Source organism: Anguilla anguilla, chromosome 12 (assembly GCF_013347855.1).
Source record: "Anguilla anguilla isolate fAngAng1 chromosome 12, fAngAng1.pri, whole genome shotgun sequence".
Taxonomy (NCBI): domain Eukaryota; kingdom Metazoa; phylum Chordata; class Actinopteri; order Anguilliformes; family Anguillidae; genus Anguilla; species Anguilla anguilla.
In genome coordinates this window covers 19,351,709-19,366,606 of record NC_049212.1, presented here as the reverse complement: position 1 = coordinate 19,366,606, position 14,898 = coordinate 19,351,709, and the positions used below count along the sequence as shown (strand labels likewise).

General features: G+C 41.5%; 1 protein-coding gene across 2 annotated transcripts; it reads right to left on the bottom strand.

The window, feature by feature from the left end:
- Positions 1-7,671: 7,671 nt before the first annotated feature.
- Positions 7,672-12,284, bottom strand: LOC118209465 (extracellular calcium-sensing receptor-like). 2 transcript variants are annotated; one of them, XM_035384785.1, is made up of 6 exons: positions 12,068-12,284; positions 11,107-11,401; positions 9,927-10,724; positions 9,279-9,500; positions 9,060-9,183; positions 7,672-8,778 (listed from the first exon to the last, which is right to left on the bottom strand). In XM_035384785.1, exons 1-6 carry the CDS (start codon positions 12,256-12,258, stop codon positions 7,865-7,867), a joined length of 2,544 nt encoding a protein of 847 aa, XP_035240676.1. In that variant the 5' UTR covers positions 12,259-12,284; the 3' UTR covers positions 7,672-7,864. The 2 variants fall into 2 exon arrangements, with proteins under 2 accessions (XP_035240676.1, XP_035240677.1); XM_035384786.1 differs by having other exon boundaries at positions 11,107-11,209.
- Positions 12,285-14,898: the final 2,614 nt, after the last annotated feature.

The window sequence follows — 14,898 nt, the reverse complement described above, 5'->3', positions numbered from 1 at the left end:
AAGCTAGCAAGAAAATAATAATAATTAGAAATTCAATGTACATTATTTTTGTCTTTATGCAACAGGTGGAAAACTTGCTCTTCTAAGTGCGTCATATTTACACGCCTGTAGATCAGTTATTAAAATACTTGGTATATTTGTTCATCACCGCTGACAGTGTTAATTTTTATTCGGTAAAAAGTGACTTGCGAACGATCGGTCAGCTAGCGTCACCCAGCAAGTAAACACCACAAACGGCGATGGAGTAGTAACAGTTAAGGCTCATTAACTGACTGGCGAAAACCTACGACGATAACTTGCTTAGTTAACAGCAGGTCTACCAGAAAGTTATATGAAAACTAGCCTAGTCAAATCACTAGTAGTCTACACATCTCTGATTGATTGACCATCAGTGCAGTCGATGTTCTTCTCCTGTAGTTCACATTGCTAATGCGTGGTTAGCACGGATAGCTTACCTAGCTCACTGGCAAGCTGATATGCTAGCTAAGCATAGTCGTTTTGCCAAGATAACTGAACAGAATTGTATTATTAATATCATACATATAACGTGATTACATGACACAGTACAGTCACGGATGGAAATGAAACTCCGTAAACATTTGATCATATATTTTAAAACATAACGGCAGACAGTCAGCTAGCCTCAAGTTCGTTCTGCAATCGTTTGTTCAGGTTGATGGGCTTTTCCGCACCGGACTGTCACATTACAAAATCACAAGACCGCTTAACTCTATGGTTTTGGCTCCAAATCGAGAACATGGCCGCGCCCACCATTGAGCTTCAAAACGTGTTTTACAGACCCACGGAGAGGCAATGGGTGACGTCACAGTAGCTTTGTCCATATTTTTTACAGTCTCTGGTGTGGTATTACACACAGCTATTTTTGAAGGTAGCCTACCCAGGTATCACAAATGCGCGTATATTTCACAAATGGATTGTCCAAGACAATATATGACCACTCAGCCTCAAAAGGGACATCTCTACGCGTAAAACCAGTGGTAAGATTGTATATTTATTCAATGTTTAGTCCCAGATATTGACTGTGGAATGACATGGTATAATTAAAAAAACTTTGTCTCGTTTATTTCGTTATTCAATGAGCAGCGTTTTCACTTCTGTATTGGCATATTTTAGGGCAAATGTCGGGTTTATCTTGTTGTTACGGAATATTACATTACATTACATTACAGGCATTTGGCAGACGCTCTTATCCAGAGCGACGTACAACAATGTGTATAACCATAACCAGGAACAAGTGTGTCGAAAAACCTAGAGCGCAGTAGCCTACCGTTCCAAGTGCAGGGAACAACCGCATAGTTCAACTTGGACCCTGTAGGTTAAACTGATTAACACTAACACAAACAAGAACAGCAACAACGCAGTCTATGCAAAAATACAAGCAATAGTTAAGACTAGTTAAGTGACCTACGAAACAACTACCTAGTTACAACCCTAAGCTTACAGTCAATTTAGAGATTAAATTGAGAATACGATTTCTCTCAGCATAATGACGGATTCAAAGACTAAACAAACTCACCCGATATTGTCTTCAAATGGATCCATGCCAAAGAATAGTAATGATTCATCCTCTCAAAAAGCTTTTACTAACAAACTTTTAGTAACAAAAAACTAAATATCAACTCGCCACCCCTGCTACCTGCGCTCAGAGTACCATATTATTTATTTAGACATTGGCAGACTACAGCATAAATTGCGTCTTTTGTTTATATTCAATATTAGAAATTGCAGCGAGAAACTGCAGCTGTAGACACAAGATAGTTTGTTATGTTATGGTAGCAACGGAACGAAGCGGACTATATATGTATTACCGTCATTGTTTCATTATACCAGCGTGTTTTAGCGTGTTTGCACAGAAACTCAGAACCTATAAATAAAATGGTTTAGCTATTTCTCAGCATAATGACAGATTCAAATGGTAAATGGTAAATGGACTGCATTTATATAGCGCTTTTATCCAAATTGATTTACAAATGTTTTACGCCGGGCACCCACCGCACACGTCGCGTAAGCGTCGCGTAAGCAGCACGGCGAAGCAGCACGACGCGGCGCGTAGGGTGTCTCCACTGGTTCCGTTTGTGTCGCGCAAAGGCTTGCGTAAAAGCTATATATTCCTAGTAGCTCTCGCAGTCTGCAGTGGGATTACATCGTGTATTTCACGTTTGTTCAGGACTGTTGATTATGGGTTAAGTGAATACTTTAGTGAGAGACCTTTTTCAGTTTGTTAATTTGGTAATATTTCGTTAACTCGTAAATACGTGAGAAAGTAAACGCTTTCAAGAATTACCATAATCTTAAATCGCAACGTAGCCTGCATAACAATCAATCTCAAACTGTATTAATTTATTTGCTTGGTTAACAAGTGTGCCAATTTCATGAAGAATATGTAATGATCATAATAATAATAAATAATCCGTAATCAACCATTGGGAATTCCCGTGCTGTCTTGTCATTCACGTCAAAACATTTATAGGATCATATTTAGTAAAATCAGCTAATCATAAAAAAGACAGTAACAGTTTAATCTTGAAGGGATATGAACACCACAACGCCATGAACACCGGAAGCTTTGAAGTACAAGCGCAATAAAGGCTTGCTTACAACTTCATTTATAAAATAGGTGCATTTTCATCGGCAAGACCACTAAATAATCTGATTTTTTTAAAGCTCTGTGGATTATCTGATTTTTATTAACAAGCCCTTTTTGAAAGCACGGCGAACGAAGACATCGGAGAAGTCAAATAGGCTGAGCAATGGTTGGTTAAAAACTACCTTCCAACACTCTAGCTAACAAACCGCTGCTCGGTGCATTCACTTCTACGTCATTCAATAGGCTATGGCTTTCTGTGGTGTATTTTAAAATTTACCCCACCCCCTCCGCAAAATAAGACAGCAAAACTAAGTTTGCCTTTTCCCCAGGTTCCAGTTATTTATTTATTTATTTATTTTTACAAAATGAAAAGGCTTGTATTTTTTTTAGCTGCTTATAAAATATCTGGGAGGTAACTAGGGACACACCCCCAGTAATATAAGGATGAAATATAAATCAGAGCATGTATACCTAGCATTTTAGAGCATATTTATGTGTATAAACAGGCCACCGTGATGCGCGACAAGCCGAAAAAATAGAACAGAAGCGAAAAACTACGCTTCAGTTCGCTTGTGTCGCGCGAGCTTCGCAGCCGGTACGCGACGCGTTCGCATCTGGTGGAGACGACGTCGCCCGCTGCCGTTGTAATAACAGTACTTCAACTACGCTTCAGTTACGCGCGTAGTGCGCTCGCGGTCGATACGCGTGCGGTGGGTGCCCGGCTTTACAATTGATGCCTCTCATTCGCCAGAGCAGTTAGGGGTTAGGTGTCTTGCTCAAGGACACTTCGACACACCTAGAGATTCAAAGAGATTCAAAGACTAAACGAACTTACCTGATACTGTCTTCAAATGGATCCATGCCAAAGAAAAGTAATTATTCATCCTCTCAAAAAGCTTTTACTAACAAACTTTTGGTAGCCTAGCATGCACTCTGGGTGGCACTGTCTTCCATTGCTTCCCCGACGTTCAGACCCTCCCCTCACTGATAAAAACTAAACCCTACGGTGTCGGATTACTTGCGTCGCCATGAATGTGGCTTGCCGTAAAGAAGTTTACTAGATGTCGAAACACTTAGATTTGGAGCTCCAGCTCTTCCGCACCCCAACTAATAAAAAAAGTCCAAATGGCGGGCAAACAATATGGCGGACATAGGTGCTCCCAAAAGCAACGTTGTAGAGCACATTCATTTGCATCGGTCGATGAAGTTTTGTGTTGATCTAACTTATGGTGTAGGAGTTATGGCCTTTTAAAGTATGACCCTTTGTTATAGCGCCACCATCTGGCCGACATAGGTGATTTGTAGTGACTGAGTAGTGGGGGGCCATAGGAACCCACCTACCAAATTTGGTTGGTCTGCAACTTATGGTTGCTGAGCCTCAGACATTTTAGCGGAGAAAACGTCCACGCCCCAACTAAAAAGTCTAAATGGCGGGCAAACAATATGGTGGACATAGGTGGTGCCAATGGTAAAGTTGTAGAGCACGTTCAGATGCATAGGTCAATGAAGTTTTGTGTTGATCTAAATTATGGAGTGGGAGTTATGGCCTTTTACGCATGACCCTTTGTTATAGCGCCACCATCGAGCCGACATAGATTTTTAGTGTCTGAGTAGTGGGGGGCCATAGGAACCCACCTGCCAAATTTGGTTGCTCTAGGACTTATGGTTGCTGAGCCTCAGACACTTTTAGCGGAGAAAAATAATAAGAATAATCCTAACAAAAAAACAATAGGGTCCACCAGCTTCGCTGCTTGGGCCCCTAATAATAATAATCCTAACAGATACAATAGGGTTCCACCAGCTTCGCTGCTTGGACCCCTAATAAGTACTCTATAAAATAGCTATAAAATGTAGCCTAGACAGTGCATTCTGAAATGTTAGGCTGCAATGGATTGAAAGGTATGTATGGAGCTGTGGCGTGGTGCCATTGGACTAAACTGCACCCACAGCGCCTCTGCCAACATGAACAAGGATTTTGAGAAGCAATCAGTTTCACTAGGTGCTCTGTTTGGACTCTGCGAAAAGACTTTAAATAGCACAGTCAAGGATGCCAGAGGCGGAGCTATGAAAAACTGCTGCTGAATTCACACTAATTTCTGGAACATTTAAGGTGTGGCATCTGCCCGCATTAGGAGTGGCCAACGTGAGGATAGTTAGAGGCTGAGCTGGTTGCTTTATTGTGGGCATTGTGGGTGGAAGAAGGGGGTTTGGGTAATGCTGTCTTGTGCTCTGATAAATTATCTGCCTTGATGCCATTGGGGGGAGGTGAGGGTGGAAGAGCTAGAATAGACATAGTTGGGGAGATTTTAATGACGGTTTTTAAACTGGAGAGGCAGGGATGTAGTGTGGGGTTTTTATGGGTGCCGGCACATGTTGGGGTTGAGGGCAATGAGGTGGTGGACAGGGTAGCTAAGGCAAGTTTAGGTAGGGATAGTGTAGATGTGCAGGTGTCATTTGGCAGGATGCAGAGTGCTGCAGAATCATCAGTGAGAGACTGAATCTTCAATGTCAGCAAGAGTGGGATTCAGACAGCAGAGGGAGAAAGCTATAAAACGTCCAACCTTCTGTTAAACCTGGTAATAGAGTGAATATGCCTCGGAAAGATGAAATCAAATTGACAAGGCTAAGGCTGGGGCATTGCGGTTTAGCAAGACGGTTGGTGCTAGAGGGGAAACACAGAAACGTCAATTGTGTGAACTGGAGTCTGTACAACATGTCTTGATGCATTGTCCGATCTATGCTGGGGAAAGGAGGGTTTTATTCACAGAGTTAAATAAATTGGGAATTAAAACATTTTCCCTTAGATCATTGCTGGGCGACGGGGTCGTTCCAAAAGAGAGAGCTAGGGAAGTAATATACTTCCTTAAAACTACAGGTCTCTATCACAAGATGTAGACCTCAGATTGCATAAGCAGCAATGACATTTCTACACCAGTGGGAGGCAGCAATGCACTAAACAGTGTCTTGTCTGCCTGAAAAAGAAGAAGAAGAAGAAGCTAGTTAGAGAGGTTGATTTACTCCTGTGTAGCGGAGTGGTTAGGAAGACTTAACCAAGGCTTTGAGATGGCCAATCCAGGTCTGATTGTAGTGTCCTTCAAAACTTTTTGGACAAACTTGGATGTATGCTTTGAGTCATTATCTTGCTGAGAAGCCCAATGACAACCTAAACCCAGACTGGCAGCAGATTTTTTCACATTATCCTTAAAAATTTTAACAAAATTTTTTCCTGATTCCGTTTATCTGAACAAGGTTCACTGTGCCAGAATCAGCAAAACAGCCCCAGAGCATTATGCTCACACCTCTGTTTTTAACTTTGGGAACTGTGTTTTTAGGACTGAAGGCCTCTCCCTTCCTTTGCAAATCAAATACAACATTCATGTGTCCGAAAACCTCCAGTTCTGTCTCTATGCTATGCTAAAGGACAGACTTCCAAAACTCATCCTCATGTTTCACATAGTCTTGGGCCAACTTCAGGGACAATTGTCTTTACAGAGATCTGGGGGTTCTTGTTGTTCTCTCAACAAGAACATTGTGTTTGTTATGATGTTGCCACAATGTGACAATCTGAATCAAAATAACCTATCCAAGAACTATATCATTCAGGTTATCTCTAAAATCTTTGATGAAATTATATGATCATTAATATTAGTCATTTTGATAATTCATTGAAGTTACAAATGTATAGTCGGATAGGTTAGATAACTAAATAATTTTCAGAGACTGATTTTAAATTTTGCGGCTTCCCCGCTACGCTTACATATGTGGTGCCCCATGTGAGAATATAGAAGTATATTCCCTACATAAAGTGGTGATCTGTGTTAGGCTATATAGTCATTTCCCCGACAAAAGGAAACACTTAAGTAATTGAGGAATACCAAGTATAATGAAAGCAGGTATTTCCACACAGTTGTGGTTCCTCAGTTAATTAATTAACATGCCATTATGCTCATGGTTGTATACAAAAATGCTGGACAAGGCAAGTTTCCAGAAAATCGGCTACCATGACTTTAAGAAGAGCAGTGGCTTAGGTGATGTTGGCATTAAAGTCTGAGGGAAAGACATCATCAAATAGGGGCAGAGGGGCTGGAGTCAAAAGCGCATACTTCTTGGCAGTGATGTCCATACCCGATTAAAGGCAAAACAAATCAGCAAAGAAATTGAATACAAATATCAATCTAGGTCATGAGCAGGGAATTTCATTAAGAACGATGATTGGCAGTACCTCTTTGTTCAGTTATGGCTGCTGAATATATACCAGAACCACCACATAACCTTTTGAAAAGCCTTTGAAGTACCAAATACTCCCTTAGGTGCCACTTACAATCCATAATATCACTTTTGCTGGATGTTTGTACTGAAGCGTGTCTCACGCTGACGTTACTGGTGAATGCTGTGTTTCTAATAAGGGTCAGAAGTGGACAGATTTATTAGTGTGAACTGCTTAGCTCAATCACTCTCGTGAACCTCAGTGAACCCCTGCTGGCTGTGGAGGTGGCAGTAGAAAATAGCTGGATTTTATTTGCACATTCCCAAATCAAGCATATGTAGCAGGTGTTAAGTTTATGCTCAGAAATCAAAATTAACCCTGTAAACCCCTCCTATTGGATGGAGAATGGTTGATGGATAAGCAATAAACAGCATCTGATCATGCAGTGTTTCTTTGAATCCCTGAAAGAAATCAGCTAAATATCTGTGGGGTCCCTTGCAGAATGGCTGGTGGATAAGCAATAAACAGCAGCTGATCATGCTGTGTTCCTTTGAATCCCTGAGAGAAATCGGCTAAATAACTGTGGGGTCCCTTGCAAAAGTCATATTCACACAGGACTTTTCAAGCAAATGATTACGGAAAGAGAGAAACAAAAACAGCTATGCCCTCCCAGCCCTGAAAAACAAGTACGATGATGATGTATATTGTTAGGCTGGCAGCAGACTTCACCCATACACCACACTCCCTCTGCAGCACCCAAAAAAGTAGGACTGACTCTGCCTGCCTCCAGCACATGCCCTCTGCAGGCAGACTGAACAATTGAGAAATGTACACAAAACACAAAAAACACAAGAACTCAGATTCATCAATCTTTTATTGGTGGTATGAAATCCCCAATGGTCTGTGGTTGCAGCTAAGTTAATATTAGGGGTAAAAATAGAGATATTTACAGATATATATGTTTTTCACTTTAAGAAATATACATTAGCAGAATAACATAAATATTCTAAATACAATCATCCATCAATACTACGGAGTCTTTGTGTGCTTCAAAGAGATTTTGATGGCATTTTCCCCATCATGTGCTTTTTGGTATTTTGCTCCGGCTGAAACAGTATAATGAAACATTTAGGGACAAAAATGCAAACAATCAAGCTAAAGCTGGAAGCTAAAATTGCAAAGATCTCCACAGCTACAGTGAACTTCCCAGGTGAGCTGACATAAGCTGGTATAAAGGTGATCCAGACTGCACAGAATATGAGCATGCTGAATGTGATGAATTTGGCTTCATTAAAGTTGTCAGGCAGTTTACGGGCCAGAAAAGCAAAACCAAAGCACAATATAGAGAGGAGCCCAATATAACCCAGTACAGCCCAGAACCCCACTGCTGATCCTACATCACATTCTAGAATAATTTTTTCTTTGTAGTGCTTCATGTTCTTGTAGGGGAAAGGAGGGGATATTGTTAACCAAAGCACACAAATAAGGACCTGTATGAGAGTGAAAGCAAGAACACTCAGTCTCTGCTGCAGAGGTCCAAACCACTTCATCACATTACTGCCTGGAAGTGTAGCCCTAAAGGCCATTAACACCACTATTGTTTTTCCCAGAACACACGAGATGCAGAGGACAAAGGTGATGCCGAACGCAGTGTGGCGCAGCATACAGGACCACTCAGAGGGCTGGCCGATGAAGGTAAGAGAGCAAAGGAAACACAGTTTCAATGAAAAGAGCAGCAGGAAGCTCAGCTCTGAGTTGTTAGCTTTCACAATGGGAGTGTCCCTGTGTCTGTAAAACACGGAAGCCACCATGATGGCCAAGCAGGCCCCAGTCACCGAACAAGCTGCAAGGATGATCCCCAGAACCTCGTGGAAGGACAAGAACTCAACAGATTTGGGTACACATTCATCCTTCTCAGCATTTGACCAGTAATCAGCTGGACAGGTGATGCAGTTTAAGGAATCTGCACAAAAGAGAGAAAACCCTGTTCAGGAGTGAGCCGAAGAAAAACTGAGCCAGTGGGCTGTGGGATGAAACATGGGTTAGTCACAAGTTTTCTGCTTCAAGTCTTTACACCTAAATTAAACTCATCAGCATTGTCTGGCATGAACACATAGTGTTTCCCCCAAATTGTGAGAGCCTGCAAAGTCCATTGATTAACATAATCATATTTAGAATTTACTTCAGCTAAATGCAGTATAATTAATGTGCTACACAGACAGGATAATTCTTGCTTCTCTGTACCTGTAGCATTGCTGATTTCTCCCTCAGCACAAGGCACACAGTCGTAGCAGCAAACAGGCCTTCCTCTCTGCACAGCCTTCCGAGTGCCAGGGGCACAGCTATCACTGCACACTGACACAGGCACCTTCAAACAGATATTACAGTATATAAACAAACAAATATAAACAATAGACATGGAGCCAACTATGACAAGCCACCATATCAGTCTAATGAAATTACCTGCAGTTGGCTGCCTGCCCAGGTGATATTCTTCTTAATGATGAAAACCTGTCCATCTGGGGCAGATGCATCATAGTGGCCCACAGTCTCAAACTCCATGTGCCCATCCATCGTCACCTGCCAATTCACCAACTCATAAGTGGCCACTGGATCCCCATTGGCATCAAACGAGACTGTGTACCCGTTCCTGGAGAAGTTAACTTTTCTCAGATGCTCCATGACCTAATGGGAGGGAGCCAGAGGGGTGATAGTACACCTGCTAGTAACTAGCTATACTTTCACTCAACCTCCATGTTAACCATCTACTCAGTATTCCCCTATAACCACATCCTCGCTGTTTCAGCAGTGGTATATTTCATTCCCAGATTTTTGTGCCCAGCTAAAAATGTAGCAGCTCTTTCACGTTCCAGTCAGGATTTAAGTAACTGAATGCTATATATTGGTGTGGCCTTTTAGGTAGTAGGTTATGTGCTATATCTTAAACTGTGCTCACTCAGTTATTATTTGTAATTTGCTCTGTAACATTGAATAATCTCTAAAACAGATAGGATTAGGGCATCAGCCTTATAATAATAATAATAATAATAATAACAGTGATTATACCCTTAAACATTTAATAGTTGAAAAATTGTGTGTTGGTCTGTTTACCTGCAGTGGCTCAACTCGGATACTTGTGTTGCAATGTTGTGGAGCTTTAGGTTCGTCTGTGCAGATGATGCTGTGTATGGCATGGGCTATTGCATACACAGCCTTGTACACCATGTTGGAGATGCGCAGCTGGGATGTGTCTGTGTAGGGGTTCTGCAGATCTTGCAGATTCTGGTTTCCATCGCATGGTTTCTGACCCGCTGCAGTCTGACTTCCCCCCAGGCTGCAGCCGAAAGCGCTCTCCCAGAACTCTGTCAGAATTGGTGAGTGGGAAACCTGTGCCGGCCCCAGGTTCAACAGGAAGTCTCGCAGCCCTGGAATGACAGAGCGGGGGATGCCGAAGCCGATTGTACCAGCAAACAGACGGAACTGCAACATCATGCGGTCTGTGACCCATTCCTCACTCCCAATCCACTGGAGTGGGGCCATCAGCCTGCCTTCCAGCTCCGACAGCAAGACCAGCATGTCACCCGAGGTAATGAACGCCACAATGACGCGGGCCGTGGACCTGCTGATGACCTCTGCCACGTGTTGCACTTTTGTGCGGGGGTTGGTCCTGTAGAGCGCCTCTGAGTACTCCACGCAGATGCCCTCTGCCTGTGCGGCCTGCAGGAAGGCGGCCATCCCGTTGTTCCCATAGTCTGAGTCGCTCCTCACCGCCCCAATCCAAGTCCAGCCAAAATGCTTGACTAGTCTAGCCAGGGCAGCTGCCTGGTAGTAGTCACTTGGGATGGTCCTGGAGAAGGTGGGGAACTGCAGCTTGTCACTAAGACAGGCACAGGTGGCAAAATAGCTCACCTATAGCTCCGTGAAAGAAAATATGCACATTATAATTCAGCGCTAATACACTAGCACTGTGCACAAATTTCTGTAGTCATTCAGCAAATTAAAAGTTCCCTATCGGGGAAATCTAGTCTGAAAGAAATATTTTGGCTATAGGTGTCTATTCACAAAAGCGAAAGTAAGCCCAAATTGCCATGAAAATGTCAGGCTTATTTTTCAAAAATATTTTCTGTCTGTTGGCTACATAAAGCCATAATATGAAGACAATATCCTATATATTAATGGCGCATCTCTATATTTATTGCAAATACATTTTTGAATGCAAGGATGATTATATCATAATAATTTCAGGTAATTTATTGGAACATGCAATGGGGACTGGGCAGGTGGAGCTCACCTGGGGGATGCCGAAGGGTCCGAGAATTCTGGACATGGCGATGGTAGGAGTGGAGTTAGAGTCACCCACAACAGCATGCACAGTGGCAGACTTTGAGCAGGACCTGTTGGGAAAGAAAACTGGCTCAATGCCATTGGCCAGCTGGAATGCAACCTTCACGGCTACTGGCACAGAGGCACAGGAGTCATGGATCTGGTAGCCCAGAGTTACACCTGGCAGGAGCTCTGAGCTGTTGTTGATTTCCTTGATGGCAAAAACCATGGTTCTAGCAAAGCGCATTTGTCGGAAATCCAACCTGTTGTGAAAAACAATATTAAGAGTCACAAGAATTGAAATATACATAACATACAACAAGGAAGTGAAATGAAATAATTGAAAATGCGCTTTTTTATTTGATTGGCCATGGTTCATATTTAGATTGAAATAAGAAAGAAGTATTATATGGGCTAACCATGAAAACACACATATTATTCTAAAAAGTTTATCTTGGTACTGGGGTTATAAATAGCCTAAGCTCATTTATATATTTCATATTTATTTGACTTCTAAAATTACAGAACATGTACAGTATATTTCTGAAGTTGCTAAATTTTCTCTTTTAATCTAATTGTGACTATGTCACTCTTGCAAGGACATACAATGCCTTATCTTGAGAATGATAGAAAAGATATCTTAGTTTTTTATAACATAATAAAACGATGACATCGTTTATAAAAAAAAAAACTTAACAAGCTTTTTTTTTAAAGATTTGGAGTTAACCTGTTGAGATCATAATATTATAAATGTTGAGCAATTTAAATAACAGTATATTTCACCTACATTCTGCAATTGATCTAAGTAATTAATTTCACAACATATGAACATATTTTGTTTATACTAATAAATATGCATTCCCAGAATATGAACATATGACTGTCTCCACAGTGGCCACATTTTACAATGTTCTTTCTCGTTCACTGACCTCCCTGTACACTGCGGTGCTTTGGGTTGGCTGGTATAGTTGTTCTCAGTGGTGATCAATTTGTAATGGATGGTAAAAACGCCTCCGATCACGAAGTCCCCATGCTGGGATAAAGACGCAGACCTGGGGGTCCCCTGCAGTGTGCACTCAGACCCTGACCCCCCCTTTGTCAGGGTGAGAGCTCCAGCCATCAGTGCCAATACCAGTGTGGGCCACATCGCCTCCATGCTTTTATGACAGGGTGTCGTGCTCTCTCATGTTTAAATACCCACCTGGAGTCTTGCCCCCTGAGCTCATGGAGAGATTCCTTTTTGGTTTAAGTACATGCAGAGGAGTGGCTATTTATTATTTACAAACCAACTGTTATAATTCTTTTTTTAGAACATTTTTGTCTCTGATCCTCATTGGATTCCTCTTTTGACCACACAGGCACAGTAAATCATCCACAGTAGTAAAGCTGAACTGAGGAGTGTGCTGCAATCTCACTGACACATGAACCAAAAACCTCCCTGACACCCTCATGTAGCAGTAACAAGAATGTAAACCTTAGTGTTGTAGCTTCAGCAGTTGTTAGACAACAAGTTAGAAAGTTATAGCATCAGCAAGTTAGAGAGCTGTAGCATCTTAAAACCGTTCCAGTGTAACCTCATGACAATTATTTTAAGGGTTAATTTAGTTGGCAAGCATGAGTCAGTACGATAAATCAGGCAAAGGTTTATTATTATTATTATTATTATTATTATTAGTAGTAGTAGTAGTAGTAGTAGTAGTAGTAGTCATGGTAGGAGTATTTATTGTATTATTGACTTGCTGTTTTTATTACGTCATTATTGATATATTGTTGTTCATCATACTTTTCTGTAATAATAATGATAATAATAAGTCGCTTCGTGGTATATATGTTAGCTACAAAATGTAGCCTTGACAGTGCATTCCCAAATGTTAGACTGCTATGGGTTGAAAGGTATTGTAGTGAGCTGTGGGGTGGCGGCGTTGGACTAAACTACACCCACTGCGTCACTGCCAACGTGAACAAGGATTTTCCAATGAGAAGCAACCAGTTTCCCCACGCACTTTGTTTGGGCTCTGCGGAACGACTTTAAATAGCGGAGTCATGGAGGCTATAGGCGGAGCTGTGAGGAACTGCTGCTGGTCTGAATTTTCACTAATTTCTGGAACACTTAAGGTGTGGCATCTGCCCTCATTAGGAATGGCCGGCTTGAAGATAGTTAGAGAGGTTTATTCACTCCTGTGTAGCGGAGTGGTTAGGAGGACTTAACCCAGGCTTTGAGATGGCCAATCCAGGTCTGATTTTGGTGTCCTTCAAAAGTTTTTGGACAAATTTTGATGTATGCTTTGGGTCATTATCTAGCTGAAAGGCCCAATGACAACCTAAACCCAGACTGGCAGCAGATTTGTTTCACATTATCCTTAAAAATTTTAACAAAATTTTCTTTTTCATGATTCAATTTATCCAAACTAGGTTCCCTGTGCCAGAATCAGCAAAACAACCCCAGGGCATTATGCTCACACCTCTGTTTTTAACTTTAGGAACTGTGTTTTTAGGACTGAAGGCCTCTCCCTTCCTTTGCAAAACAAATACAACATTCATGTGTCCGAAAACCTCCAGTTCTGTCTCACTACGCTAAAGGACAGACTTCCAAAACTCATCCTCATGTTTCAAATAGTCTTGGGCCAACTTCAGGGACAATTGTCTTTACAGAGATCTGGGGGTTCTTGTTGTTCTCTCAACAAGAACATTGTGTTTGTTATGATGTTGCCACAATGTGACAATCTGAGTCAAAATAACCTATCCAAGAACTATATCATTCAGGTTATCTCTAAAATCTTTGAAAAAATTATATGATCATTAATATTAGTCATTTTGATAATTCATTGAAGTTCCAAATGTATAGTCGGATAGGTTAGATAACTAAATAATTTTCAGAGACTGATTTTTAATTTTGCGGCTTCCCCGCTACGCCCATGTGAGAATATAGAAGTATATTCCCTACATAAAGTGGTGATCTGTGTTAGGCTATATAGTCATTTCCCCGACAAAAGGAAACACTTAAGTAATTGAGGAATACCAAGTATAATGAAAGCAGGTATTTCCACACAGTTGTGGTTCCTCAGTTAATTAATTAACATGCCATTATGCTCATGGTTGTATACAAAAATGCTGGACAAGGCAAGTTTCCAGAAAATCGGCTACCATGACTTTAAGAAGAGCAGTGGCTTAGGTGATGTTGGCATTAAAGTCTGAGGGAAAGACATCATCAAATAGGGGCAGAGGGGCTGGAGTCAAAAGCGCATACTTCTTGGCAGTGATGTCCATACCCGATTAAAGGCAAAACAAATCAGCAAAGAAATTGAATACAAATATCAATCTAGGTCATGAGCAGGGAATTTCATTAAGAACGATGATTGGCAGTACCTCTTTGTTCAGTTATGGCTGCTGAATATATACCAGAACCACCACATAACCTTTTGAAAAGCCTTTGAAGTACCAAATACTCCCTTAGTTGCCACTTACAATCCATAATATCACTTTTGCTGGATGTTTGTACTGAAGCGTGTCTCACGCTGACGTTACTGGTGAATGCTGTGTTTCTAATAAGGGTCAGAAGTGGACAGATTTATTAGTGTGAACTGCTTAGCTCAATCACTCTCGTGAACCTCAGTGAACCCCTGCTGGCTGTGGAGGTGGCAGTAGAAAATAGCTGGATTTTATTTGCACATTCCCAAATCAAGCATATGTAGCAGGTGTTAAGTTTATGCTCAGAAATCAAAATTAACCCTGTAAACCCCTCCTATTGGATGGAGAATGG

Bases quoted from the DNA above. Each gene is read 5' to 3' on its own strand.
- LOC118209465 (XM_035384785.1), bottom strand. From the start codon at position 12,258: ATGGCTGGAGCTCTCACCCTGACAAAGGGGGGGTCAGGGTCTGAGTGC. The intron at 9,501-9,926 runs GTAAACAGACCA...CCCTCCCATTAG, and splicing joins TCCGAGTTGAGCCACTGCAG to GTCATGGAGCATCTGAGAAA. The intron at 9,184-9,278 runs GTAATTTCATTA...ATCTGTTTGAAG, and splicing joins GGGCAGGCAGCCAACTGCAG to GTGCCTGTGTCAGTGTGCAG.